The 27246-nt window shown below is 34.0% G+C and overlaps 1 protein-coding gene across 1 annotated transcript in view; it reads left to right on the top strand.

The window, feature by feature from the left end:
* Snx7 (sorting nexin 7) overlaps window positions 1–23144 on the top strand; it is an 88293-nt gene extending 65149 nt beyond the window's left edge. Inside the window, exons 8-9 of the mRNA XM_076861788.1 lie at window positions 556–708; window positions 22712–23144. Of these exons, the coding sequence (XP_076717903.1) occupies window positions 556–708; window positions 22712–22789 (231 nt within the window). The 3' untranslated portion in view covers window positions 22790–23144. The remainder of the gene's footprint in view (window positions 1–555; window positions 709–22711) is intronic.
* The last annotated feature ends 4102 nt before the right edge of the window (window positions 23145–27246 follow it).

The following is a 27246-nucleotide window of genomic DNA, read 5'->3' as shown; positions in this document are numbered from 1 at the left end:
TGGGGTCTAGCATCTTGAAATATAAACCTGTCTCTGTTTCCAGTTATCTGAGTAAAATTGTTCAAGTTAATCCCTGGGCCTCCAGGCTGGACAACATAATCTATGTGAATGCTGTAACATGTCAGTTAATTGAGCTTTCTTAAAAGCAATTGAAGACTGGGAAGATAAATGAATGAAACTACATCTTTTAACAAATAATTATTGTCACAATAATAATAATTATTGTCACCCTAATGAGAGTGTTAGTATAAAAGAATTTTGAGATTATTTGTTGTTCAATTTCCTTCTTTTCATAAATAGTGAAACTGAAGCCCAGGGTTGAAAGATTTACCAACGTTGAGTGCTACTTGGTGGCAGACCTTAGAACTCTGTTTAATGGCCCTGACCAAACTCAGTGTTCTTTTTACTTTAACTAGTACATGTGATAAATACTGGTAGCTTTTTTAAAATGTTATTCTCAAGCTGTTTTTATATCATGTTCTACTTAAATTCGATGAATTCACCTCATGGCAAGACTACATAGATCAATTTCTCTCTCTTTGTGGCTTACTTCAGCTTACAGAAGAGATTGGAAAACTTGAAGATAAAGTAGAATGTGCTAATAATGCCCTGAAAGCAGATTGGGAAAGATGGAAACTAAATATGCAAAATGATATCAAGTCAGCATTTACAGATATGGCTGAGGAGAATATCCACTATTATGAACAGGTAAGTGGTGCTACTTCATACTGCTTTTTTTTTTTTTTTTTCATGCTGCTTTGTTTTTAAAGCGTTATATTCTCTTTCACTCACTACTATTCTATGTTGAAAGAATCAATTTTAAGAACCAGTTGTCCCATTGAAAAACTCCTTTGGCAACTCAGTTCCAGTGGAGTTGTTAGTTACCATTTTGTTTTGTATGTTTTTTCCTTGGTTTCTTACATTGGAAGGATTTGAAATCTTTGAAAATATTTGGTAATGCTTCCTGGTGATTCACCTGTCTCATTCTCCTCCCTTTCTCTTTCTCTTTCCTGTATTGTAAAGTGCAGAAGGAAAAGGACAGAGGTTGGATAAGCAGAAAATCGATTCAGGGCCTATACCTTTAACCCTATATCCCTGCTATCTCCGGCTTAGATAGCTGCTCAAAACTCAACCACAAAGGAGTATACTATTCTATTAGTGAAAGAGAAACAGTTTTTGAGGGGGTGAGGGGGTTCAGAAAAGAGCCTAAGTAAGTGGTGATACTTCATACCGTTTCATTTTGTATTTTTTTCCATGCTACTTTGTTTTTAAAGCATTATATTCTTTTCTACTCTCTACTATCCTGTATTGAAAGAACCAATTTAAATTCTTTTAAATTATTAAGTCATCATTTTAAAATTCTTTTTTTTTTATGGGCAGGGGTTGCAAGGCTTGGGGAGACATTGGTAAAAGATTCAAAATTTCAGTAAACAGGAAGTTCAAGAAGTCTCTTGTACAACCTGGAGGCTATAATTAATAAGAGTGCATCATCATTGTCTTGAAAATTACTACAACAGTAGACTTTTAAAATCCTCATTCCAAAAGGAATGAATGTAACTCATGCTAATTATCTCCATTTAGCCATTCTTCAATGTATAAATATCTGTATAAATATCATAAAACATTTGAACATAACAGATACAATTTTGTTTAAAAATATCAATTAAAAATTTAAAAATTGTCTGCAAAATTTTGTTCCTCTAAGTAAAATCCTGGGTCACAGAATTAAGTAAGCATTTGTTTAAATTTCCAAGACATCACCAACATTTTTCTTTTTTTTTTTTGAGGTTGAAATTTTTTTTCTCATTTTTATTTTTTTTATTGGTTATTCAAAACATTACAGAACTCTTGACATATCATTTTTCATACGTTCGATTCAAGTGGGTTATGAACTCCCATTTTTACCCCAAATACAGATTGCAGAATCACATCCATTACACATTCACATTTTTACATAATGCCATATTAGTAACTGTTGTATTCTGCTACCTTTCCTATCCTCTACTATCCCCCTTCCCCTCCCCTCCCATCTTCTCTCTCTACCCCATCTGTTGTAATTTAATTCTTTCTCTTGTTTTTTTTCCCCTTCCCCCTCAAATTCTCTTATATGTAATTTTGTATATCAATGAGGGTCTCCTTCCATTTCCATGCAATTTCTCTTTTCTCTCCCTTTCCCTCCCACCTCATGTCTCTGTTTAAAGTTGATCTTTTCCTCCTGCTCTTCCTCCCTGCTCTGTTCTTAGTTGTTCTCATTATATCAAAGAAGACATTTGGCATTTGTTTTTTACGGATTAGCTAGCTTCATTTAGCATAATCTGCTCTAATGCCATCCATTTCCCTGTAAATTCCATGATTTTGTCATTTTTAATGCTGCATAATACTCCATTGTGTATAAATACCACATTTTTTTATCCATTCATATATTGAAGGGCATCTGGGTTGGTTCCACAGTCTAGCTATTGTGAATTGTGCTGCTATGAACATTGTTGTGGCAGTATCCCTGTAGTACGCTCTTTTAAGGTCTTCAGGGAATAGTCCGAGAAGGGCAGTAGCTGGGTCAAATGGTGGTTCCATTCCCAGGTTTCCCAGGAATCTACATACTGCTTTCCAAATTGGCCGCACCAATTTGCAGTCCCACCAGCAATGTACAAGTGGACCCTTTTCCCCACATCCTCGCCAACACTTATTGTTGTTTGACTTCATAATGGCTGCCAATCTTACTGGAGTGAGATGGTATCTTAGGGTGGTTTTGATTTGCATTTCTCTGACTGCTAGAGATGGTGAGCATTTTTTCATGTACTTGTTGATTGATTGTATGTCGTCCTTGGAGAAGTGTCTGTTCAGGTCTTTGGCCCATTTGTTGATTGGGTTATTTGTTATCTTATTGTCTAATTTTTTGAGTTCTTTGTATACTCTGGATATTAGGGCTCTATCTGAAGTGTGAGGAGTAAAAATTTGTTCCCAGGATGTAGTCTCCCTATTTACCTCTCTTATTGTTTCTCTTGCTGAGAAAAAACTTTTTAGTTTGAGTAAGTCCCATTTGTTGATTCTAGTTATTAACTCTTGTGCTATGGGTGTCCTATTAAGGAATTTGGAGCCCGATCCCACAATATGTGGATCGGGGCCAACTTTTTCTTCTATCAGGCGCAGAGTCTCTGATTTGATATGAAGCTCTTTGATCCATTTTGAGTTAACTTTTGTGCATGGCGAGAGAAAGGGATTCAGTTTCATTTTGTTGCATATGGATTTCCAGTTTTCCCAGCACCATTTGTTGAAGATGCTATCCTTCCTCCATTGCATGCTTTTAGCCCCTTTATCAAATATAAGAAAGTTTTAATTTTGTGGATTGGTCTCTGTGTCCTCTATTCTGTCATTTGTCCACCCACCTGTTTTGGTACCAGTACCATGCTGTTTTTGTTACTATTGCTCTGTAGTACAGTTTGAAATCTGGAATCGCTATACCTCCTGATTCACACTTCCTGCTTAGAATTGCTTTTTCTATTCTGGGTCTTTTGTTTTTCCATATGAATTTCATGATTGCTTTATCTATTTCTACAAGAAATGCTTTTGGGATTTTGATTGGCATTGCATTAAACCTATAGAGAACTTTGGGTAATATCGCCATTTTGATGATGTTAGTTCTTCCTATCTATGAACAGGGTATATTTTTCCATCTTCTATGGTCTTCTTCTATTTCTCTCTTTAGGGTTCTGTAGTTTTTATTATATAAATCTTTCACCTCTTTTGTTAGGTTGATTCCCAAGTATTTTATTTTTATTTTTTGAGGATATTGTGAATGGGGTGGTTGTTCTCAATTCCATTTCAGAAGATTTGTCGCTGATATACAGAAATGCCTTTGATTTATGCGTGTTGATTTTATATCCTGCCACTTTGCTAAATTCACTTATTAGCTCTAGTAGTTTCTTTGTAGACCCTTTTGGGTCTGTTAGATATATTATCATATCATCCGCATATAGTGATAATTTAAGTTCTTCTTTTCCTATTTTTATGTCTTTAATTTCTTTTGTCTGTCTAATTGCTCTGGCTAGTATTTTGAGGACTAAATTGAATAGAAGTGGTGATAGAGGGCATCGCTGTCTTGTTCCAGATTTTAGAGGGAATGCCTTCAGCTTTTCTCCATTCAGAATGATGCTAGCCTGAGGCTTAGCATATATAGCTTTTACAATGTTGAGGTAAGTTTCTGTTATCCCTAGTTTTTCTAGTGTTTTGAACATAAAGGGATGCTGTACTTTGTTGAATGCTTTTTCTGCATCTATCGAGATGATCATGTGGTTCTTATGGTTAAGTCTATTGATGTGGTGAATAACATTTATTGATTTCCGTATATTGAACCAGCCTTGTATCCCGGGGATGAATCCTACTTGATCATGGTGCACAATTTTTTTGATATGCTTTTGTATTTGACTCGCCAGGATTTTATTGAGGATTTTTGCATCTAAGTTCATTAGAGATATTGGTCTGTAGTTTTCTTTCTTTAAGGTGTCTTTGTCTGGTTTCGGGATCAGGGTGATGTTGGCCTCATAGAATGAATTTGGAAGAGCTCCTTTTTTTTCTATTTCTTGAAATAACTTGAAAAGTATTGGTTTTAATTCTTCTTTGAAGGTTTTGTAAAACTCTGCTGTATATCCATCCGGTCCAGGGCTTTTCTTGGTTGGTAGTCTTTTGATGGCTTCTTCAATTTCCTCCTTTGTTATTGGTCTGTTTAAATTGTGTGTATCTTCCTGACTCAATCTGGGCAAATCATATGACTTAAGAAATTTATCGATATCTTCGCTATCTTCTATTTTATTGGAATATATGGTTTCAAAATAATTTCTAATTATCTTCTGTATTTCTGTAGTGTCTGTTGTGATATTGCCTTTTTCATCCCGTATGTTAGTAATTTGAGCTCTCTCTCTTCTTCTCTTCGTTAGCATGGCTAAGGGTCTGTCGATCTTATTTATTTTTTCAAAGAACCAACTTTTTGTTTTATCAATTTTTTTCCAATGGTTTTTTTTTTGTTTCAATTTCGTTGATTTCCACTCTGATTTTAATTATTTCTTGCCTTCTACTACATTTGCTGTTGTTTTGCTCTTCCTTTTCTAGGGTTTTGAGATGAAGTGTGAGTTCATTTATTTGTTGGTTTTTCCTTTTTTTGAGGAATGAACTCAAGGAAATGAATTTCCCTCTTAAAACTGCTTTCATTGTGTCCCATAGATTCCGATATGTTTTGTCTGTATTTTCATTCATCTCCAAGAATTTTTTGATTTACTCCTTTATGTCTTCTGTAACCCATTGATCATTCAGTAACATATTGTTCATTTTCCAGGTAATGCAGGAATTTTCCTTCCTTCTTTTATTATTGATTTCCAGTTTCATTCCATTATGATCAGATAAATTGCATGGTATTATCTCCACACCTTTATATTTACTAATCGTTGTCCTATGGCATAATATATGGTCTATCTTTGAGAAGGATCCATGTGCTGCTGAGAAGATAGTGTATCCACTTGATGATGGTTGATATATTCTATATATGTCGGTTAAGTCTAGGTTATTGATTGTGTTATTGAGTTCTATAGTTTCTTTATTCAGCTTTTGTCTGGAGGATCTGTCCAATGGAGAGAGCGGTGTGTTGAAGTCACCCATAATTATTGTATTGTGGTCTATTTGACTCTTGAACTTGAGGAGAGTTTGTTTTATGAATGTTACAGCACCATTGTTTGGTGCATATATATTGATAATTGTTATGTCTTGTTGGTGGATGGTTCCTTTTAACAGTATATAGTGTCCTTCTTTATCCCTTTTGATTAACTTAGGTTTGATGTTGATTTTATTTGATATGAGTATGGCCACTCCTGCTTGCTTCCGAGGACCATGTGAGTGGTATGATTTTTCCCAACCTTTCACCTTCAGGCTGTGTCTGTCTTTTCCTGTCATATGAGTCTCCTGAAGGCAGCATATTGTTGGATTTGTTTTTTTAATCCAGGTTATCAGCCTATGTCTCTTAATTGGTGAATTTAAGCCATTAACGTTTAAGGTTACTATTGAAATATGGTTAGTACTACCCGTCATGCTTTTTTATTTATTTATTTTAATATGGCTAGTTTTTCCTTTTTGGTTACTTTTTTTCCTTCCCTTTACTGATTTACCTCCCACTGTTAGTTTTGGGCGCTGTTTTTCAATTCCTCTTCTTGTAGTGTTTTGCTCAAGATGCCTTGTAGTGCTGGCTTTCTGGCTGCGAATTCTTTTAACTTTTGTTTATCATGAAATATTTTAATTTCATTGTCAAATCTGAAGCTTAATTTTGCTGGGTACAGTATTCTTGGTTGGAATCCATTATTTTTTAGCGTTTGAAATATGTTGTTCCAGGATCTTCTCGCTTTCAACATCTGTGATGAAAAATCAGTTGTTAACCTAATTGGTTTACCCCTGAATGTAATCTGCCTCCTTTCTCTCGTAGCTTTTAATATTCTCTCCTTGTTCTGTATGTTGGATATCTTCATAATTATGTGTCTTGGAGTTGATATATTACGGTTTTGAATGTTTGGGGTCCTGTAGGTTTCCACGATTTGGCAATCCATTCCATCTTTCATATCTGGGAAGTTTTCTAGGATTATTTCATTCAATAGATTGTTCATTCCTTTGGTTTGAACCTCTATGCCTTCTTCTATCCCAATGACTCTCAGGTTTGGTTTTTTTATGATATCCCATATCTCTTGGATAGATTGCTCATGTCTTTTAAGCATCCTTTCTGTGTTGACTATATTCTTTTCAAGTTGATAAACTTTGTCTTCATTATCTGATGTTCTGGCTTCTACTTGATCTAGTCTATTTGTAATATTCTCATTTGAGTTTTTAATTTGGTTTATGGTTTCCTGCATTTCTAGGATTACTGTTTGATTTTTTTTTTAAATCTCTATTTCCTGGTAGAGCAAACACAATTGCAATTGTTTCTCATGTAGTTGTAGTCAACTATGGAAAGAGTTAATGAAAAAAAGAGATCATGGTACAGTAGTATAAATTTCAGTGTAGAAAGTCATTGCAGGGGCATCTTACCTAATGTAAAAGGAATAAGGAAATTGCCTCGAAGAATGTTTAAACTGATACCTGAATGATGAGTAACAGGTTGCAAGACAGAGAGATGTGTGAAAGAGCACTGCAGAGCGGAAAAGAAATACAGACCAAAGTACAGAAGTGAGAGAGACTTACGTTCATGTAACTGAGGCTTATTTCTGGAGGAAGGAAATGTAGTGTTCAATTGAAAGATTAGGCTGAAGATGGCATCATGAATTTTTAGTCTTTTGTCATTCATTCTAAGGGAAATGGGAACCATTAAAGAGTTTCCAGGAGGCAGGACTTGCCTTGTCCAGGGATCACTCTGGTTGTATGTGAATCAGGGTGGAGCAACACTGGCTGTGTTGAGCCTGTTTGGAGGAGGCTGCTGCAGCATCCCAGGCAGAGATGTGAGCTGACCTGGGTTTCATGGTAGTGCACAAGATGTTAGTGAACAGTGTCAAGGGATTTTTTTTTCATGGGTAGAATTGGAAAGATAATTTTCAATCTCTTTTTTTAGTTTTGTATTCTTCATTAAATTTAAGTATCTAAAGGAATTCCCATAAATCTCTGATTTTTGAGTGATTTAAAAACATTTCTCTTTTTATCAACATAGGGTTTGTTATCACCTGTTTAAATCCTCAGTACTAACTACCTCTCTTTTATGGTAAAACCTGCATATACTTATATTTTCAAATTAAATGACAATCAGCAAGATAATTTATTTTAAAAAGTCTTCAAAATCAGAGTATGCAATATATTATACGTGATTATTATTATAAAATATAAGTATATTAAGGTTTAAAAATTGCATGATATGTAAAACCAATGTATTTTTCTTTAAATGATAACGTCTGCCAGAATTTTCAAATTTGGGCCTTTTTTTTTTTTTAAACGTTCAGATTCATCAAACTCTGACTAAAATGTTTGGGTTTTGACTATACTTCTTATATAAGTATGCATTTTGTCATTCTCATAGATTAAATTCAGTTTATACAAAACACTGTTTTCTTAGAAACAATTAACTTAACATCACTGTGTCATGTTGCAAATATTATTCTTCATAGCAGTTTACAGATCTTAACATTTCCCCAAGTGAATTATACTTCCGAATGTAACTAAAAATTTATCAACTGCATAGCATCTTGGATATATAAATTTGGAGGTATCATTGATTTTATTTAGTGTAACTTCAAAAGATCCCTACTTCTTCAGTTATTTATTGTTGGTTTTTTTTCATGAGTGAAAAAATTTTAACATGTTTGGCACATCCATCCACTAATGCATAGTAAGGGAAGTTGGAGTCCTTAAATAATCAATGATTCTTAATGAACAGAAAGAATATGAGGCCTAAACAGTGACAATCTGCTGTTATCTGTTAACTTCAGAATGTGTCAGATATGCAGGGAAGTGAAATGTTTCATATCATGCTATTCCTTGCTTAATTTAGTCATATTCTAATGGAAGTACTTCCTTTTTCATCTATATTTACTTAGATAAGTCCCCAAAGGGGTCTGCTTTTAGTATGATAGATAAATGGGGCATAAGCATTTGCCTTGGGATTTACTTGTGTGAAGTAAAATGATCACAGCTTGTTTACAACTTAAAATTTCTATATCAAGGGAAAAATGAAAATCAGATTTACAACTATGAGGTAAGGATCTATGTGAGATTCCAATTATTGTCGTATTGAAGTGTTGTACTTAAACATATGGATTTATTAGTAGATAGTTGACTGCAAATACAGAAGTGGTGTCTTGGACTAAACTTGGAATAGGTCAAGTGTTATTCCCATTCTGTTCTATATGACTAATAATTAAGAATGAATTTATTGAGTCTGTAGAAAAACAAGAATAACAACACAGTGAAACCCAAAATCCAATTCAACAGGGTGAATAATTTCAGTGTATGGCCATGGGTCATTTAGGAGTAGGGAGTCATTCTGAGAAATATGTCCTTAGGTGATTTCATAGCTATGCAAACATCATAGAGTATACTTACACCAACTTAGATGACTGTGATATCACTAGGCACTATAATTCTGTGGAGCCATGATTCTATGAGATCTATCATTGATTGGAACATTGTGTGACATTTGATTGTACAATGGCACCCAGATAGCTAAAGAAAATGATTTCCTGGTAATGTGAAAGGAATAGTGAAACAATAAAATAAGACACATTGGATAAAGTACATGGATATTTTTAATTGTTCCCCCATGGGTACAAAAGAGAATTTGTTGTTGCTGTAGGTGTGATTATGCTAACAATGAAGAAGGTTTCAGAAGATGTGATCCTTAGCAGATAAAATGAATTAGAAGAGTGTGTTCTTATGAAAGCTCAACTTTAATGTCATGAAATTTTCTAAACTATCCTGTGTCCTCTTACAAATGGGTGTTGAATGGTTATTTGGGATTTCAGCAAGAAAGTGCAGCTGATTAGGAATTGCTCTAGACTACTGCTGGGTTTAGCAAGATTGGTCCAAAAAAACAGGAAACTATCTACCAATCCAGTGGCATCACCTTTGCTATTGAGGAGATAACGAACAGCTGTGATCTCTTTTACATTCTTGTTTAAGGCTTCTCAACTATCTTAATGTTTTTGTTTTCTTCATCTCTGATGCTTTAAGGACAGCTTGATATTAATAAAGAGTATGGAATTCACAGAGGTAGCTCAAAGTTGTGGTAAAGGGAACTATGATCCAGCACTTCTTTAACATATGGAAGATTTTTTTTTGTTTTAATGGTGCTGGGAATTAAACCCAAGGGTGCTGTACCACTAAGGTGTTCCCTAGCATGTTTTTATTTTTTATTTTTGAGACACAGTCTTGCTTAGTTGCCACAGTTGGACTTGAGTTTATAATCCTCCTCCCTAAGCCTCTTGAATAGTTGGAATTTAGAAGAGGGTGCTGCTATACCTGGCTCAGATTCTTAACACATGTCTGCTAATTTACCATTTCTAAGTAGCTAGTATGATCATCCCTGCCCTGTATATCACACACAGCATCTCACTTAACTTTCTAAGCCCCAGCCTCACCCCATCTCGCCCAAGTTTCAAGTAATATAAACATTTTAGTGATAATTTTTGACAAATCAAGCAGTTTATACCTAAGTGAATTTAATGAAGGATAATAGCTTAGTCCTTTACATAGCTTATTTTAAATTATTAGTAAATATGTGGGAGTCCTTGTTTTATAGCCTATTTTTCTGGCCATAAAATTCATACATGCTCACCAAAACAAACAACAACAGCAAAAATTAAGTAGGTATACTAATGAATAAAGAAGAAATACTAAATGCCTATAAGCCTATCTCTTAAAAGAGTGGTACTTGAATATTAACTAAAAAAATTACTATTTGAAATTAAATATTAATTAAAACTTTTCTGCATGGTCATTTCTAAATGTGTTTATATGTTGATATAAACACATTAATTTTCTGTCATGATGATTAAAGTGAATATATTATTTTGACTTTCATATTTTCTAATCTTTTTGCATACTTTTTTCACATGGTTACAATCTTCATATGATACACTGTATTACTATATTTTCATTTGCTTAGATAATTACAAATAGTGAAACATCGTAAGTAATACTAGTAAGCTGGGTGTGATGACGGACACCTGTAGTCACAGATATTTAGGAGGCTGAGGCAGGAGGATCACTTGAGTCCACAAGTCCAAGACCAGCCTGGGCAACAGAGTGAAGACTCCCATCTCAAAAGAAAAAAAAAAACAATTATAAATAACTATTAATATTAGCTTTTTAAACTTGCTTGGCATGCTTGGCAAGAATTTCAAGAAACAACTCCATCAATGGGTATTACATTTCAAATGCTACCAGTCTTATTTAAAAATGTAATTTACTTCATGCAAAATCCTTTAAGATTTGATTATCATCAAAGCACTATGGGATATTCAAATTCAAGCTTCTATCTTTCCTATAGTAGGTTAAAGTTTATTAGGAAAGAATAATATATATTTTCACTTGACTAATACAATTTATAATGTGTTAACTTTTTTAATGGATGAATATTTGAATTTATTTGCTTGAATTGTAATGGACAGACCTACTAGAAAGATTTGTCCTTAGTGGATGGCAAAAATATTTATATGGACATCTAGGAGGCAGGAAATCAATTATAGTGAAGTATATTCTCTAGAAGAAAAATGGACTAATACTTCTCTAAAATCCAAGTCCAGTTATTGATGGGTCATTTAAAATTACAGAAATTTTTTAAAAGTGTATCTCATTGCAGTCCTTCAACTAAGTAGTGGATGGACATTGAGTATCCAAAATTTTCTTAAAGTATAGTCGTATTTATTTAGAAATTTATTCTGTATTATTTTGGTAAAATAGTAAATTCTAGTGAAGAGGTAGTTTGTTTTAAATTCATTGTCATCCTACATACTTTAAACATTTTGGGGGTTTTGTGAACATTTACTAGAAAAGAAACATTCTAATTGTATGAGGTTAATCTATATCAACAATAATTATAAAATTGTTACCTAAGGAAGATTCTGATGGGTAGCATTTAGATTTTGTCAGAAATGTCAATCTTTTGGATGTAGAAAATCAGAAAATTAACTTTTTGAAAGGAATGATTAGCAGATCAGCCTCTAGTCTAGTTAATTTGCTAGTTAATTCTAACTATCAAAGTAGAACTGTTACCTTGCCATGCCATTAACCTAGGAAGAAAGTCCCTTTTTTTTTTTTTTTTCCCCAAAGTCTCAGAGGGAAAACAATGGAAAGAAACCTTGGCCATTCTCAGTCATATTCCCTAGAATTTAGTAAAGTGGCTTTAAAAATTATAGAAAAGCTAGTTATACTTTCAAAGTCATCGACTTTAAAAGAGAACATGACTTCAGAGGAGTGAGCAGTTCTGAAAAGTGAAGAGTGAGGCAGATAAAGAATGAGCTCTGATTACACCTGTGGACCATGGACTGTGACTGTGAAGATGAAAGAGGGGGTGCAGTCCCAGATGAATACGGAAAAGAACAGGAAGTGTCAGGGAGGGCAGTTCAGGAGGAAGTGAGGTTTGGAGGGAAATAGTGGAGAACTTCCCAACAGTACCAGAGTCAAATCAGAGTGGGTGTGAGTAACCCTTTGGAAGCAAAAAACTTCTATAATAACTGTAACAAAATTAATAAAACGAGTCCCTTATGGAAACTGAGCAAACGGAGTTGCCTCATGTCTATTCCACTCCTTCTTTCTCCATAAAGAATAATGCAAGTGTGTGTTGAAAAGGTTCAGCAAACACACAAAAAAGAGGTAAGTAAAATCTAGTATGTTTGAAGAGATAAAACAAAAACTATACATTTCCACAAAAAGAGAAGGCTGGGCATGTGGTTTATTTAATTTTTCAAGGAGTGGTATAATAATCCTTCCTTTACTGTCTGGAAAGCAGTGCTTACAGAGCCCCAGTTGAAGCCCTTCATTCTACACTGACTCCTGGAGGGAAGATTGACAGGCTTCCACATAGCAGGCCAAGTTTCCCTCCTAAGTTAATACTACATATAGCTGCAGAATGGTGGGAATACTGGAACAGTGACACCTGTTTCCAGAGTAGCTGACTTCCTCTGTAATTTGTGATGTGTGCTGTACACAATCACCCGATAATACTCAACTCTTGAACAGCCTGTCTTGGAGAGAGAGGATGGAAGTGGCAGAGGATATACCCAGATAGAGTTGTTTAGTTCTGAGCTAAAGGAATGACAGGTAGTATCTAGGTTTTCTTTTAAAATTTTGGAAAAGTGGCATAATAGTTAGCTTGTATTAAATCTTTTTTTTTTTTTTTAATATTGGCTATCTCTTAGGTTAAATCTGAGTAAAGGGGTACCTTTGTTAAACTTCCTTTCCTTATACAACCAAGATTAACTGGAGCTGGGATAATCCAGAATTATCTAGGACATGGATTTTTCAATCCATATCAGGGTGCTTTCTATTTTACCTAACAGTTACAAAAGCTTAACTTAAACCCTTGGACCTGGCAACAGAAATTTCCTGATGATGCTAAAAACACTCCTTCACAAAAGAACAGTAAGTATCTTTGGTACCATATGAAGAACGTTTGACAACTACGTTATACATCCTGGGATGAAGAGAGCCCAATCATGTGTGGGTTAGGTTTCCTGCAAAGCGAACATACCTGCTTGAGAGGCTCAGAGGCTTACAAGTTTTCCAATCTGTTACCTCCTTGAACTCACATTAGTCTTCTCCTTTGGAGGCACTTACTAGAAGCCTGAATGCCTTGGTTAGGAGATTCAGGTTGTGTCACACTATTTCTCTATGGACCACCCATTTCATTCAGGCATTGTTGCCTTCATCAACAGAGAAATATCTTTTCATCATCTTAATGCCATTAAATAGCAATCCACTGATAGCTAGGAGCTTTCTCTTTGTGTTTCTTCCAAAGAAATCAACCGTAATCGTCTTGTCCTCCTTTTATCCCATCTTGTATTATAGACATCATTTTATTATCAAGCAAGCCAGTCTTATTTCAGATAGAATCTAGAAGTTTATGATAAAAATTAGCAGACCACAAGAATGAGAGATGAAATAGCCTCATACGGCCTTAGAACTTTGAAACTTTATATTCTTACTGAGGAGAGACTTCACCATTGACCATGTATCCAGAATCATCAATGGATGATTTTTTATTTTAAACCTTTTTGGACTGCTCATAGTAGACTCTTGAGGTCATCTGTTACTGGCTGACTGTTGGTGGGGAGGAGGTATCTTTGGAGACTAGCCACCTCAGAGAACAGAAAACTGCTTTTTCAGTTTGACAGATTGATACTAGGAATTTTGGATAAGTGAAGAAACAAGAATTGTAATCTGAACTCAAAGGCATCTGCAATTAAGATTAGATGATGATTTCTGTTCTTAATTAGATATCCAAAAGTCATAGCTACAGCTCTACCTAACTGTGGAACTCTTTTATTATGTGTTGCATATAAATCTGGAAGATTTTTGTTTTGTTAAGTTTCTACTTTCTTAAAAACTTCTATTAAAATATTCTTACCACTCCCCTATGTTCTATATTATAATTATATCTCAGTTATCTGCACAAATGAAATTAAGCTTAGGTGTGAAATGCACATTTACACCATAGCAGTGACCCATCCTTTGGACTAAATGCATTTTTTGTGAAGTTAAATTAATCAGATATTTGAATGGAAGGGGATTACAAAAAGAAATGGTTTAACACACATGCTCATGATACAATGCATGATACAACACCTTGGATAATGAGAGTGAATTTACTAGTGGAAAAATACTGGAGTTGTGTATCATGATGCCACTGGTTAATCATATATCTTAATCTTGTCCTCTCTGCCCATTTGAATCTGACAAAGGTTTTGACACTTTTTCCTTTATCCCTCACCTTGCCCCATTCATATACACACCCTTCACAAATCTTTAGGAGACTGAAATTAGAACACATAATGCTTTAAAATAATGTGCTTCAACACCAGAGTTGTACCTTGATAAATTTACCAGTAATCTAAAGATAAATGTGCTCTCTTACAGTTTGTTGTATTTCAGTGAATGGTTAAATAAAAACATGTACACCTGATACTTGAAGTATTCATTATTAAACAGGACAAATTTCATGCAACTGACTTGTTTTTAGTCAAAAATAGTGATGCTAGGATATATAGAAAGCATGAGTTGAAAAGATATGAATTCAAATTTAGGCTTTTATATGAATCACTCCTATAAAGATTTTCCATATTTTAGATCTTTTGGAGCAAAAATGTATCCCATGTGTAAAAATGAGAGGAAATGGAATAAATTACATCTAGGGATCTTTCTATTAGGGTAGACATCTTCAGAGCAATGCTACAGAATAATAAATAAATGGACCACAAGATGGCGTTTGTAGCTAATGAGTCCTCTGCAATCTCTGTTGCTGTCATTTTCAGTATTATTGTAGTGTTTACAAATGCAAACTTATCACTCACATTCCTGAGAGATGTATAAAAGTAATTTTAGGAAAATATGCAAATTATGATTTTAAGGTTACAGATACTTCTAAGAATCATTTGCCAATTTATAATTTTAGAAGTTGAATTTAGGCTTTTCCAAAAATGAAATTCAGTGGATAATTTGAGCTATTGCAAATAATAGAAATTTCTTTTCTCTATCAGAATCATCTTTGCTTTTTTTCCAGGCTTATTATAGTTCAGAATTTCAAAATATGCAGCTCCTGAAAGTTTTCACTAGTATTTCACATCTTAAGTTTAGGTGATAAAAAGTATTATTAAGATGTTATACACCTATTACCCTTATTATATGATCTATAATTTTTATTTGTACTAAATAACTTTGCAATGATAGTGAACTGTTGTAAAAATAATTATGAATTAGAACTTCACTGTTCCCTTAAATGTAGGTGATATCATCTGTTCCCAAGTTCATTTAAATCAACATTAAAATACTTAGGGACACTGAATTATATTTCATATTGTTAGTTTGTTGAGAATGATGCAATTATCATGGTACTCTCTAAATTAGTGGAGAACTAGAAACACAACAACTTTTGACTTAAAATGGTTTTAATTGAAATATATAGTAAGGTTTGGCTTTTATCATTTTACAATGATAAGTATCATTGTTATTATTTTAGGCAAATTTCTAGTTATTTTATTAATGAAGTCGTACATAGGTCATACTTTACTAATTTTGACTTATGTGATAATTTGGATGGAATTAAGATTTCTAGTAGCTATTTCCATGAAGAGGTGAGCTTTACCTGTGGAAATATCACATGTTAGCATTTGCCTGTGGTGGCTAAAAGCATGGGTTTTGGATGGGCATAACTTGTGACTTTGAGCACAGTGACCTTTCAGTGATTCTCTTTCACCTTCTTCAGTTATCCTCAGTATCCTCTTCTATAAAGTGAACTTAGAAGTACCTGCCTCATCATAGATTTATTGGGTATTAAAATAAACTTGTACATATGTGTATGTGTGCAATGGGATATGTGAAGATGAAAGAAAAGTTTTAGAAGCAAAGTTTAATATTCCCAGTGAGTCATCAAATGTAAGTTGTTTTTAAACTTTCTTGTTAATATCTTTCCAGGAGTTTCAACTAGCATATATCTCAAGCCACTAATTTTATGTGAGCCTGTAATTGCCAATATATAAAATAAGTTTTAAAGTTGCTAAATGAATGAATGAAAAGCATTTCTCACTCAGTATCTTGTATATAATAAGCATTCAGTAAATGTAGGTTAGTATAGTAATAAAGCTGTAATGGTGATTGAGAATATTTATCATATTTATTATACTTATCTTTAGAAACTATTTATAATGATAATTATTTTACAAATAGTTAGAAAGGGGAGGTACAACTTAATGCTTACCACATTTGACTGAGTCAAACTATGTATGTTATTCAGCTTTTTGTTTCTGTGATTAAAATCCTAACTTAGAGGGGCTATGGTTGGCTGGCTCAAAGGCAGGAATATCATGGTGGAAGGGCCTGGCAGAAGAAGATTTCTCAGCTCATGGCAGACAGGGAACAGAGAAAGATAAAGATAAACCCTCTAATGCATGCCTCTCCTGACCTACTTCCTCTATATCAGTCCCAGTAGTTTATGTCAGTGGAATAATCTATCAAAGGGATCAGTCCACTGATGAGGTTAGAGCCCTTATGGTCTAACCATTGTCCAAAAACCCTACCTCTGAACCTAGTTGGATTAGGGACCATGCTTTCAGAGCATGAGCCTTTGGGGACATTTCAGATCCAAACCGTAGCACCAATCCTATAGAGGCCTATTAATAAATTGTATGTGATCTCATTTGTTGCCTTCTTGTTGACTACATGCAAGCTCTGGAAACTTTTAAGTTTAGTTCTGGGAAGAAACTTAATGGACACACATAGTCTAAGCCCCTTTTCTGTGAGTAGGCAAATAGGCCTAGAAATATAAAGAGATTTGGCTACAGACACACTATGGGATAGAACGTCCTCATACCCCATGAGCCTGAGAAAATGTCAGTATTAATTCTTATATGTGGACACTCCTATGGGAAGTTGTATTATATCTAGAGTAACACCGTTAATGTCACTGTTTATTCTTAAGAAAACTCAGATCATTTTGTGGGACCTCTACCTGCTTATAAGAATTGAAGAGACATTTACCCCTTCTTATGGTGAAATGTCATCAGTACCTCTGCTGAAATGAAGAAATTTGTTTTCAAAACTGAGTTTATCATGGAATTAAAGGTTCATTTTCCAAGTGTTCCATCTTTGTGTTTGAGATGGTTTTAAACATGTATAGGAGCTTAAGGTTTTGCTTCCCATGGGTGTGTATCCCTAGCCCTTCTGGCCCACTGGTTCTCTTTGGATTCCCTCCTTCCAGAGAAGCTGCATCATTAACCTTTGACTATTGGAGCCATCTGGGAAAAACAAGCACTGGATTCTCACTTAAGGGGCATTTGAAATAAACTTGTTCTTTAGTCACCCTACATCCTGGATAACAGTATGCATGGCATATTTATCCACTATCTTTACCTGGAACTGAGGAGGAGCATTCCCCATGGTTTCATATGGGAAAAGGGGATAGGGGTGTATGGGCTGAACATAATACTGTACTCTAGAATCAGTTTTCTTAACTAAAATTGGGATGACCTGATTTCATCAGAGCATTGTTACATCAAATGGAATAATATGAATGGAAAATGAGAACGCTTTATTCAAATGAAAGTGGAGCGTCTTTTGTTGATTTTTCCTATAATAATATGAGAATCTCAACTAGAATGATATGACTGGTAAACTAGTAAAGGTCAGGCTAGCACCGAAGCTGGATATTTTCACTTATCACTCTGATTTTGACTGATGTTAACTAGCCTCATAGATTGTAATGATTTTAAAATGGGAATAAAAGCAAAGCCATATTATTAGAAACAACTCTTTAAAAACTGTAACTTGGAAATGAAGGCTAGTCTCACACTCAGTTTTAAAATTTTTTGTTGTTGTTGATTTAATGATTATTTAAATCCTTCAGTGATCACAAAGCCAAGCTCAGTAGTAGGTACTCACTGAACTAAGCAGAAGAAGACAGAATAAAGAGAGTTTAGAATTCACTATTTGTGAGGCTGGGGATGTGGCTCAAGTGGTAGCGCGCTCGCCTGTCATGCGTGCGGCCTGGGTTCGATCCTCAGCACCACATACAAACAAAGATGTTGTGTCCGCCGAAAACTAAAAAATAAATATTAAAAAATTCTCTCTCTCTCTCTCTCTCTTAAAAAAAATTCACTATTTGTTATTTCTAAAAGATGTGTATAAACTTTACACACAAGAAAGATACCAGGTAACTCAGCTGATTGAACATTGGTTGGAAGGGGCAGTTGAAAAATACGATTTTTTTATTTAGTAAAAAATCTTCTTCTAAGATTCCAAAATCTTGATCTAGTAGCATCAGGAGTGACATAGTTCAGGGTCAAATCCTCATTTTGCAGGCCCAGATCTTCTTTAGTCAGCATCCAGAGTATAGATCAGGCTTGTTTGGCAAAACTTATCATTAATAAGTTTAGAGAGCAATAGAAATCAGGATGTCAGTTCATTAGTGTTCAGGTAGAATATAGTTTCTGTGATGACCAGCATTTTAGCATGAGTCATTCAATACATTCTTTCTCTGTTGTCATCTGACTTCATTTACTGAGCACCTGCCACATAAACTCCTATGTGTTAATGTAGTTGTCTTCAAGAGAGAAATAATTTCTAAGAAATATATAGAGAATCAATATACACAATCTTTGTATATACTCTTTCCTAAAATTCGATCAGCCTATTGCCTCAGTAGTCAAACATTTTCTTACCTCCTCTTCCAAAATTGTTCTTTTTCCACTATGTAAAAGAGAGAGAGATCTTGTCTTGCTTGCCAGTGACTTTGTAAGTGTATCCCAGTGATAGTTCAGGCAATTGGTTACTTCCCATTTGGTGACAATAAACATTGACTATCCTATATATTTGTACTTAACATCATAATTGTACTACTTCAACCATTTGAGCCTTGGCTTTCTTATCTGTAAAATAAGATTCATAATAGTTATTATCATATTTAAGAAAGTAGTATGTAAATTAACTGTTATAATGCTTGACCAAGTATTCATATCAATATAAGGGAGTTGTAATGTTATTTCTGTTGTTATTACATATTAGTGGTTCTATCCATTTAGTATTTCAAAATACATAAATCTTTCTGACTTTAGTATGGAATATGGTAAGGGAACCAACTTTGTCTCTTTTACGAGGTATCACTGTCCTTTTCAGTACTTACTTTAGAAATGAAAATGCTCATTCACAACACTAGTAGACGTGGATGGCTAATGAAGTTAACATAGTTGAGCCAGAATCTGATGATGATGGAAGTATGTTCCCTTGATGAGTAGTGCCATCTTTGGTGAAATTTGGATTGCTTATTTGACAGGAATTCTAAAGAGAACAGAAGCCTCAGAATTTATTTTGAATTTTATTTCAGGGACATTTATAAGTTTGTTTAAATGTTTGACAGTTATCAGAAAGATATGAGATCTTCTGAGCAGTGATTGCTTTAGGCTGCCTTGCAGGGTTACTGGTTGCTAGATCATGTGTGCATTTGCAGAGAGACCAGAAAGCTGCAGCAGAAGGAAGGTGAAGGGGCTCCCCAGATGTGAATTATGACTCCGCTCTCTATCTATCTATCAGCCCTCCCAACCCATTTAATAGTTTTCTTTGTTTTGTAAGCTTCTAGATAGATTTCTTTTTTGAGAGAGAGAGAGAGAATTTTTTTTAATATTTTTTTTTTCAGTTTTCGGTGGACACAACATCTTTATTTTATTTGTATGTGGTGCTGAGGATCGAACCCAGCGCCCCGCGCATGCCAGGCGAGCGCGTTACCGCTTGAGTCACATCCCCAGCCCTAGATAGATTTTTTAAAAGTTAGTATGGTGTCTTTGCATTTACTTCATACTTTATACTGGAAGTTTGGTAAAGGAGATTTTTTATTTGTAAAGCTGAGGTTTAATTTCTTTTTTTCTTGGCATTGAAAATAAATAAAATACTAACAGCAGTTAATATTTATTGCATGTCTGCACGTAATGTTAACTGTAGGAATTTTATAGATATTCTTTCTCAGCAGGTGGAATTCCTATTCCTAATTTGTTGAGAAACTTTTTTAAAAAATCAGGAATAGTTATTGGAATTTGGAAGTGTTTTTCCTGTCTATGCTGAGATGATATCAAATTTAATATAGTCAATTATGTTGGTTGGTAGTTGATGATTAGTCCAACCTTATATTTTGAGGAAAGCTCCCATTTGCTTGTGATGTGTAATTCTTTAGATATATTGAGGGATTTGAGTTGCTAAAATCTTGACTTTTTTTTGCATCTATGATTATGAATAAAGTTGGTTGCTTATTTTCTTTTCTTGTAATGGCTTTGGTTTTGTTCCAGTTGAAAAGCTCTCCTATATTTGGGTTTTCTGGAAGAGTTTGTGTAGGATTAGTATGCTTTCTTCCTTAAGGGAGTTACAGAATTCACCAATGAAGAGTTATGAGCCTGAAGTTGTCTTTGTGGAAAGATATTTACTGCAGATCTAAATTCATGTGGGCTATCTGTATCTGATGGAATGAGTGTGGTAGTCTGTGTCTATTGAGCATTCGGTCCATTTCATCTATGTTTTCAAAAGTATAGACATGAAGTTCTTCACAATATTTCCTTTTTTCCCTCAGTAGAATCTGAGCTGACATTATGCCTTTCATTCCTCACCATTGATAATTCATACCACCTATTTTTATGATCAGTATGGCTAAAATTTATCAATTATATTAATCTTCTCAAAACATCCAATATTTAGTTTCTTTATTTTTTTCTCTAATATTTTCCTTTTATCTTTCATTGATTTCCACTGATCTTTTCTGGGGTTTTCTGTTGTTGTTTTGATTTGGGTTTTTTGGGTGTGTGTTTTAAATTTTCAAAGTAGAAATCAGAGTCATTAGTTTAAGACCTTTCTTCTTTTCTAATGTAGGTGATTAGTGCTGTTTCTATATGTACTACTTTTTTGAACTATTACAATTTTTGATATGTTGACACAGGGGATTATTTATAATTGTCCCACTTGGATTTTAAATATTTGGTGTTTTTCGTATAGTTATTACCAACTTCTAATTTAAATCCATTATATTCAAAGAACATAATTCATACTGCTTGAATCTTTTTAAATTCATTGAGATTCCTAATATGATTCAGAATATGGACTATCTTGCTAAATGTTATATGTGTACATTAAAGGAAAATGTGTGTTCTGTTTTTGTTCTATTAACACCAGTTAGGTCAACTTGATTGAAAATGTGATTCAAATCTGTTTTATTGCTTTTTTCCTCAGCATATTCTATCAAAATAAGACGGGTATGAAAATCAATAATAATTATTTGCCTTTCTCCTTGTATTTATGTCAATTTTGTTTCACAGATTTTCAAACTTTCTCATTTTGTGTGTAAACATTTGAATTGTGTCCTCTAGATAACTTAGCCCCTTTATCATCATGAAATTATCATTTTTACCTTTGATAATTATCTTTGCTCTAAAATCTACTTTTCTGACATTAATGTAGCCATTCTAGCTTTTCTTTTGACATGTGTTACATGATATATATTTTTTTCATCCTTTTAATTTTAATCTATTTGTGTCCTTTTATTTAAAACTGTTAGCAATTTAAACAAAATTAATGTGGGTATTTTTTCATTCAGTAAACCATCTGTATCTTTTATTGGGTATCTGGTTGATTTAATTGATTATTAATATGATTATGTTTGAGTCTTTTATCTTGCTGTTATGTGTGTGCATTTACACACATACACACACACACACACACACACACACACTTTTTTTTTTTTGGTCCCATCTGTTTATTGTTCCCATTTTCCAATTTCTGCCTTATTTTGGCTTAATAGACTGTTTTACAGATATTCATTCTGTTGGTATATTAGGCATAACTCTTGTTTAATTATTTTAGTAGTAATATAGCCAAGCATATTAATGACCAAATCTTACCACCCAGTCCCAGCAGATCATCCTAATATAATATAATTTGTATTATAATAAGAATATCATAATATATTTGCTAACATTTTGAACTCTTTGTGCTAGGCATTCTGCAAAGAGATTTATACACATTATATAATTTAGTTTTCACAATTGCCTTATCAGTAAGTACTGTTTTTAACCTGATTTATAGTTAAAGAAATGATAATAAAAGTTAATCAGCTTTCCTAAATTCTTCCGTGATATGGTGCGATTTGCCTGCACAGGGCATTCATGCATCCTTTCTGTTCTGTTCACCTGCCTAATGCCTCCTCACTTCCAGGTGGGTTCATCTTTTCATCTGTAACTTTGAGCTCTGTTTTCTCTCTTGACAATGGGGTAGTATTATTTAAACAAAGTAACCCATGCTTATCTTTTAAATCTAATATGTTTTCCTCTGATTTAGCAATAGCATCCCTGGTTAAGATTGAAAATATGTGGGAAATGACGTAGATTCTGGTAGGCTGATGGGAGAGAGGAGTAGAGAAGATTGCTGTAGGGACACATGAGGCAGGGTTTATGAATTCTTTGCACTCTGAAAGTGAACTTCTGTTGGTCTCCTCATCTGTGTTTCCGTTATTCAGTGCCTTGCTACGTGGGAGTCATTCCTTACATCACAGACTGACCTCCACTTGGAAGAAGACTCTGAAGATAAACTTTAATCCCATAAGAACTTCTGTTTGGTCTTTGGGAGACAGCATCTATCAACCAAAGTTATTCTGTAAGGATTGGCTGTGCCCTGTATAAAGTGGATGAAAATGTTTTACACTATCTGGAAAACCGACTTGAAAACTCAGGTATTCCAGGTCATTGACATGAATTTGGATGTATATATAGAGAAATCTATCTATATAGATATATAGATACATCTATATATCTATATTAAGAGAGATAGATTTAGGTTAATTTTAATTATGTTCTTAAATTTATGTGCCAATAATTGCATATAGAGATTTTTTTCTTCAATATTTGATGTGGAATATTTCATTTTAAATATGTTGTAAAGACTGAGTTTTAATAAAAGGTTTAATATGAAATGACTGGCTGTGGTGTGTTCTTTTTCAATGGATAGCTCAAGACTCTGAAACATATTCTAATATGAATTCAGCTATGTTAACAGGTATGCTGTGCATTCATTTTAATTATAATTTTCTCTCAAATACTATTTACTTTTATATTAAGAATTTGAAGTAAATATCAAAAATTACTTAACATGAAAAATTAATAATAGCTCTTAAAATAATTGATTTGTTACAAGTTAACCAGTTTTTTCCTACATTTAAAAGATTAGTTTTCAGAAAGTAAATTTCAATTATTATTTGAGGTCTCAGTTAGAAATCTTGATACAGTCTTATTCCTACCTGTAAATATATTCTATTTCTTTTGCCATATTTTACATATTCTTCACAACTCATATCTAGCCTTGACTTTTTAAGGTATACAGGGTTTATCAAGATTATTCTCCTATTCATTTATTAAGTGTCTCCCCTTTGCAAGGTATTGTTGTAGGTGCTTGTGGTTCAGAGTGATGGAAAAGAACCACTTACTCTCAAGGCTTAGATTCTGTTATATTGATTATGTAGAGTGATTTCATGTTAACTTTGTGGGTGTGAATTTTCTTAACCTGCAAGTGAAATTTCTGGGTCATGTCATATTTAAATGTAACCATTTCAGAAGCTACCAGACTGTTTTCCAAATTGGCTGCACCGTTTTACATCCCCCATTCCCCCAGCAGTGTATGAGAATTCAGTTTCTTCACAACATCACTGATACTTGTTAATATCTGATTTCTTTTGACTGTAGCTATCCTAGTGGTATGAAGTGGTACCTCATTATTGTTTTGATTTGCATTTTCATAATATATTTTTCATGTGTTTATTTGCCATATGTAAATATTCTTTGGAAAAAAATGTCCATTCATATATTTTTCCACTTTGAAAATTAGGTTGTCTTTTACTGTTGAGTGGTAAGTCTTCTTTATGTATTCTAGATTCAAATCCCTATCAGAGTGTGATTTTTTTTCATTTTCTTGATTATACCCTTTAAAGGAGCTTTTAATTTTGATGAAATCCAATGTAACTATTTTTTGTTTTGTTGCTTCTACTTTTTGAGTCACGTCTGAGAATCCATTGCCAAGCCTATAGTTAACACAGATATACTCATGTTTCCTCCTGAGTTTTAACTCTTAGATTTATAGGTTTGGTCCATTTTGTGTTAACTTTTGTATATGGTATGAGGAAAGGTGCCAGTTTTATTCCTTACCTGTGGTATGCCTTTGTTTGTTGAGAGACATTGTCTTAAGAATTTTCACACTGAGTTCCATGTCTACAGGTCTTATCTCTCTGTCCTGCTACTTACTAGTGGAATTCCTGGCATAGCTTTCCTGAACTTGTTCTGATGTGTATTGTGTGTGGTTGTTAGTAATCTGTAAGTGTGGTTACTGAATACCTCATGATAAACAGCTTTTTACTTAAAAGACTTTTACTTAAAAGTCCACCCTAATGTTTACATGTACTTTTCATTCAACATTTGAGTAAATAAATGCTTCCCAAAACACAAGCATCTTGCTGTTCAGTTACTTTTTCTACAAGTGTATAGCCTTACCAAAAAAAAAAAAAAAAAAGACGAATTCAATGATGTTAAAAGGGACATTCCAGTAGCTGATATTTGGACACCATGATAGACTACTTAGTACATTTTGACAGTTATTGGCTGTGAAAAGATGAGTACTTGTGTAACTGTTTGGGGCCACACATTTCTGTTCTTCCTAAGGATTCTACTGCCTCCTTTAATTCCAGTTACCTGGAGGGTAAATAACAACATTATTACCTTAACTGATTTTCAAACCAGAGCTTTGATGATTAATTTCTTAGTTGTTTGACTTGAAATCCAAGAGAGAAAGAAACATTTTCTATGGCTCTGGGAAGTGAGATTGTGCTTGCATGGAAGACTTCACCAGAGAGCATGCCTTCTGTGAACCATGGAGCTACAGGCCTAGCCTGGGCATCTGACTTAACTCAACTGGTTCACAGATGCCGAAGTTCCTCTTCAAACTTAAAATTTTCTTTCTCTCTCTCTTTCTCTTTTTTTATGCCAGGCGAGTGTGCTACCGCTTGAGCCACATCCCCAGCCTATCTCTTTTTAAAAAAAATTTCTGGCAGTCAATTCAGCAGAAGTCATTATTTGTCCCATTTCTCAAGAAGTAGAAAAACACAAACAGACACACACTTTGAACAGGATATCATTTCTTGATATTTGTATGCTCTCAAGAAGACACAAAAACACAAAATCTGGGCCTCTTTTTTTATTTTTTATTTTTTTGCCTCCTTCCTATGCCTCATTCTAAGATTACTTCCAGGATAATTTTATATCTCTCTGGGTTTCAACTTATGCTGTTGAGCATCTATTTCATAATTAATTTTGTTAATTCCTTCATCTGTTCTGCTATAAATAGTTCTTTTGTAATTTTTCAAAACTCACAGTCAGATCTATGCCTTGATCAAGCCCGATTGATTGAACTTTTTTTTCCTCACTGCTCATATAGGCCCAGTTTCCCCATCTGTCTTTTTTGAATTTTGCTTCAAAATTCTCATTGTGATATTGATTGGATAGAGTGATTTCATGTTAACTTTGTGGGTTAACTTTGTGGGTGGTTATTGCACTTGATAAATGAACAAATCAAATTGCATAAGAAAAAAGGCAGTGGATCAGCTTATATAACAAAAATGAAGCAGAAATATTTGGGCACAGCTGGTCCTCCTTCTCTCTGTGTTTCCTATTTCTCTTGAATAGGTTGCCTCCATTCCTTTTCTTCCTTCCTTTCCATGAAGCTAGATCTGTGATTCAACTGGTGTCATTTTGATCCCCAAAGGATATTTAGCAGAGGCTAGAAGTATCTTGGGTTCTCATACTAGGAGAAGTAGGGTACTATTGGTGTCTAGTAGATCAAAACCAGAGATGCTGTTAAATGTCCCATGATACACATGGCAGCCCCTGATAATAAAGAATTATCTGACTGAAATGTTAATACTTCTAAGGATGAAAAACATTGGGTTAATGTGCACTAGTAGCTCCTGGCTCACAAGTGCCAGCTTTAAGTGAAATAAGCCAGTCCCACAAAACCTAAGGCCAAATGTTCTCTCTGATATACAGATGCTGACTCAAAATAGTGGTTGGGGGCAGTGTTCACTATATTAGACCAGGGGTGGGGTGGGGATGAGAAAGACAGTAGAATAGTAGAATGAGTCAGACATAATTTTCCTATGTTCACATACACATAAACAACCAGTGTAACTCCACATCATGTACAGTCACAAAAATGGGAAGTTATACTCCATGTATATATGATATGTCAAAATACATTTTACTATCATGTATAACAAAAAAGAACAAAATTTTTAAAAGATGTTTATAAATAAAGGGGGGTGGTCCTTCCTTGCTACAGAAAGTGAAAGAACTTTTCTCTTTCAGATTCAATTCAGTTGAAAATCTAGGAAAAACTGGCTTTATATACAATCAAGCCCCCATTCATCCTTACCCCTCATTTCTGTCCCAAGTCAGTCTTTGTGGATAAGAGTTACAGTTAGTTCTTCCACAGATTACAGCAGGCAGGGAGGTTATGGCCAAAGAAAGATGGCAGCCTTAATTCAGATCACCTGTTAGATATTACTGTTCAAACAGAAAGGACTGCTTTACCCAGAAGAAAGAAGAGTATCAGGCAAGAGAAAGTAATACCTTACATGTTCACAACTATAATTGTAAATGAATATGCATTTTATCCATTGAGTATTTTATTATCACTATACATTTGTATAATTAATACTATTCTTATGCCTAAAATTCTTCAATAAGCAAGGACTAATGTAAAAATAACTCTTCAAAGAACATGTATTAGAGATTATAAGTGAAAATAATCAGTTAGTCCAGGACATATAATTGCAGAGAAAGTCAATCATAATTTTGTTGGCTAAGAAATATCACAGGACTGTGAAATTAGTTGTTAGTGCACTCATCTGTATTAAAAAATACCTTTAGGTTTGATTGAATGTGGAGTGCATTATATAAAATGTATTTCTGTGCTGAAATACCAAATTGAGATTCCATCCAAACACTCTGATAT

The sequence above is a fragment of the Callospermophilus lateralis genome, chromosome 7 (assembly GCF_048772815.1).
Source record: "Callospermophilus lateralis isolate mCalLat2 chromosome 7, mCalLat2.hap1, whole genome shotgun sequence".
In the NCBI taxonomy this organism is placed as follows: domain Eukaryota; kingdom Metazoa; phylum Chordata; class Mammalia; order Rodentia; family Sciuridae; genus Callospermophilus; species Callospermophilus lateralis.
The sequence above is the reverse complement of the archived record's forward strand: the minus strand, read 5'-3'. Positions and strand labels throughout refer to the sequence as shown.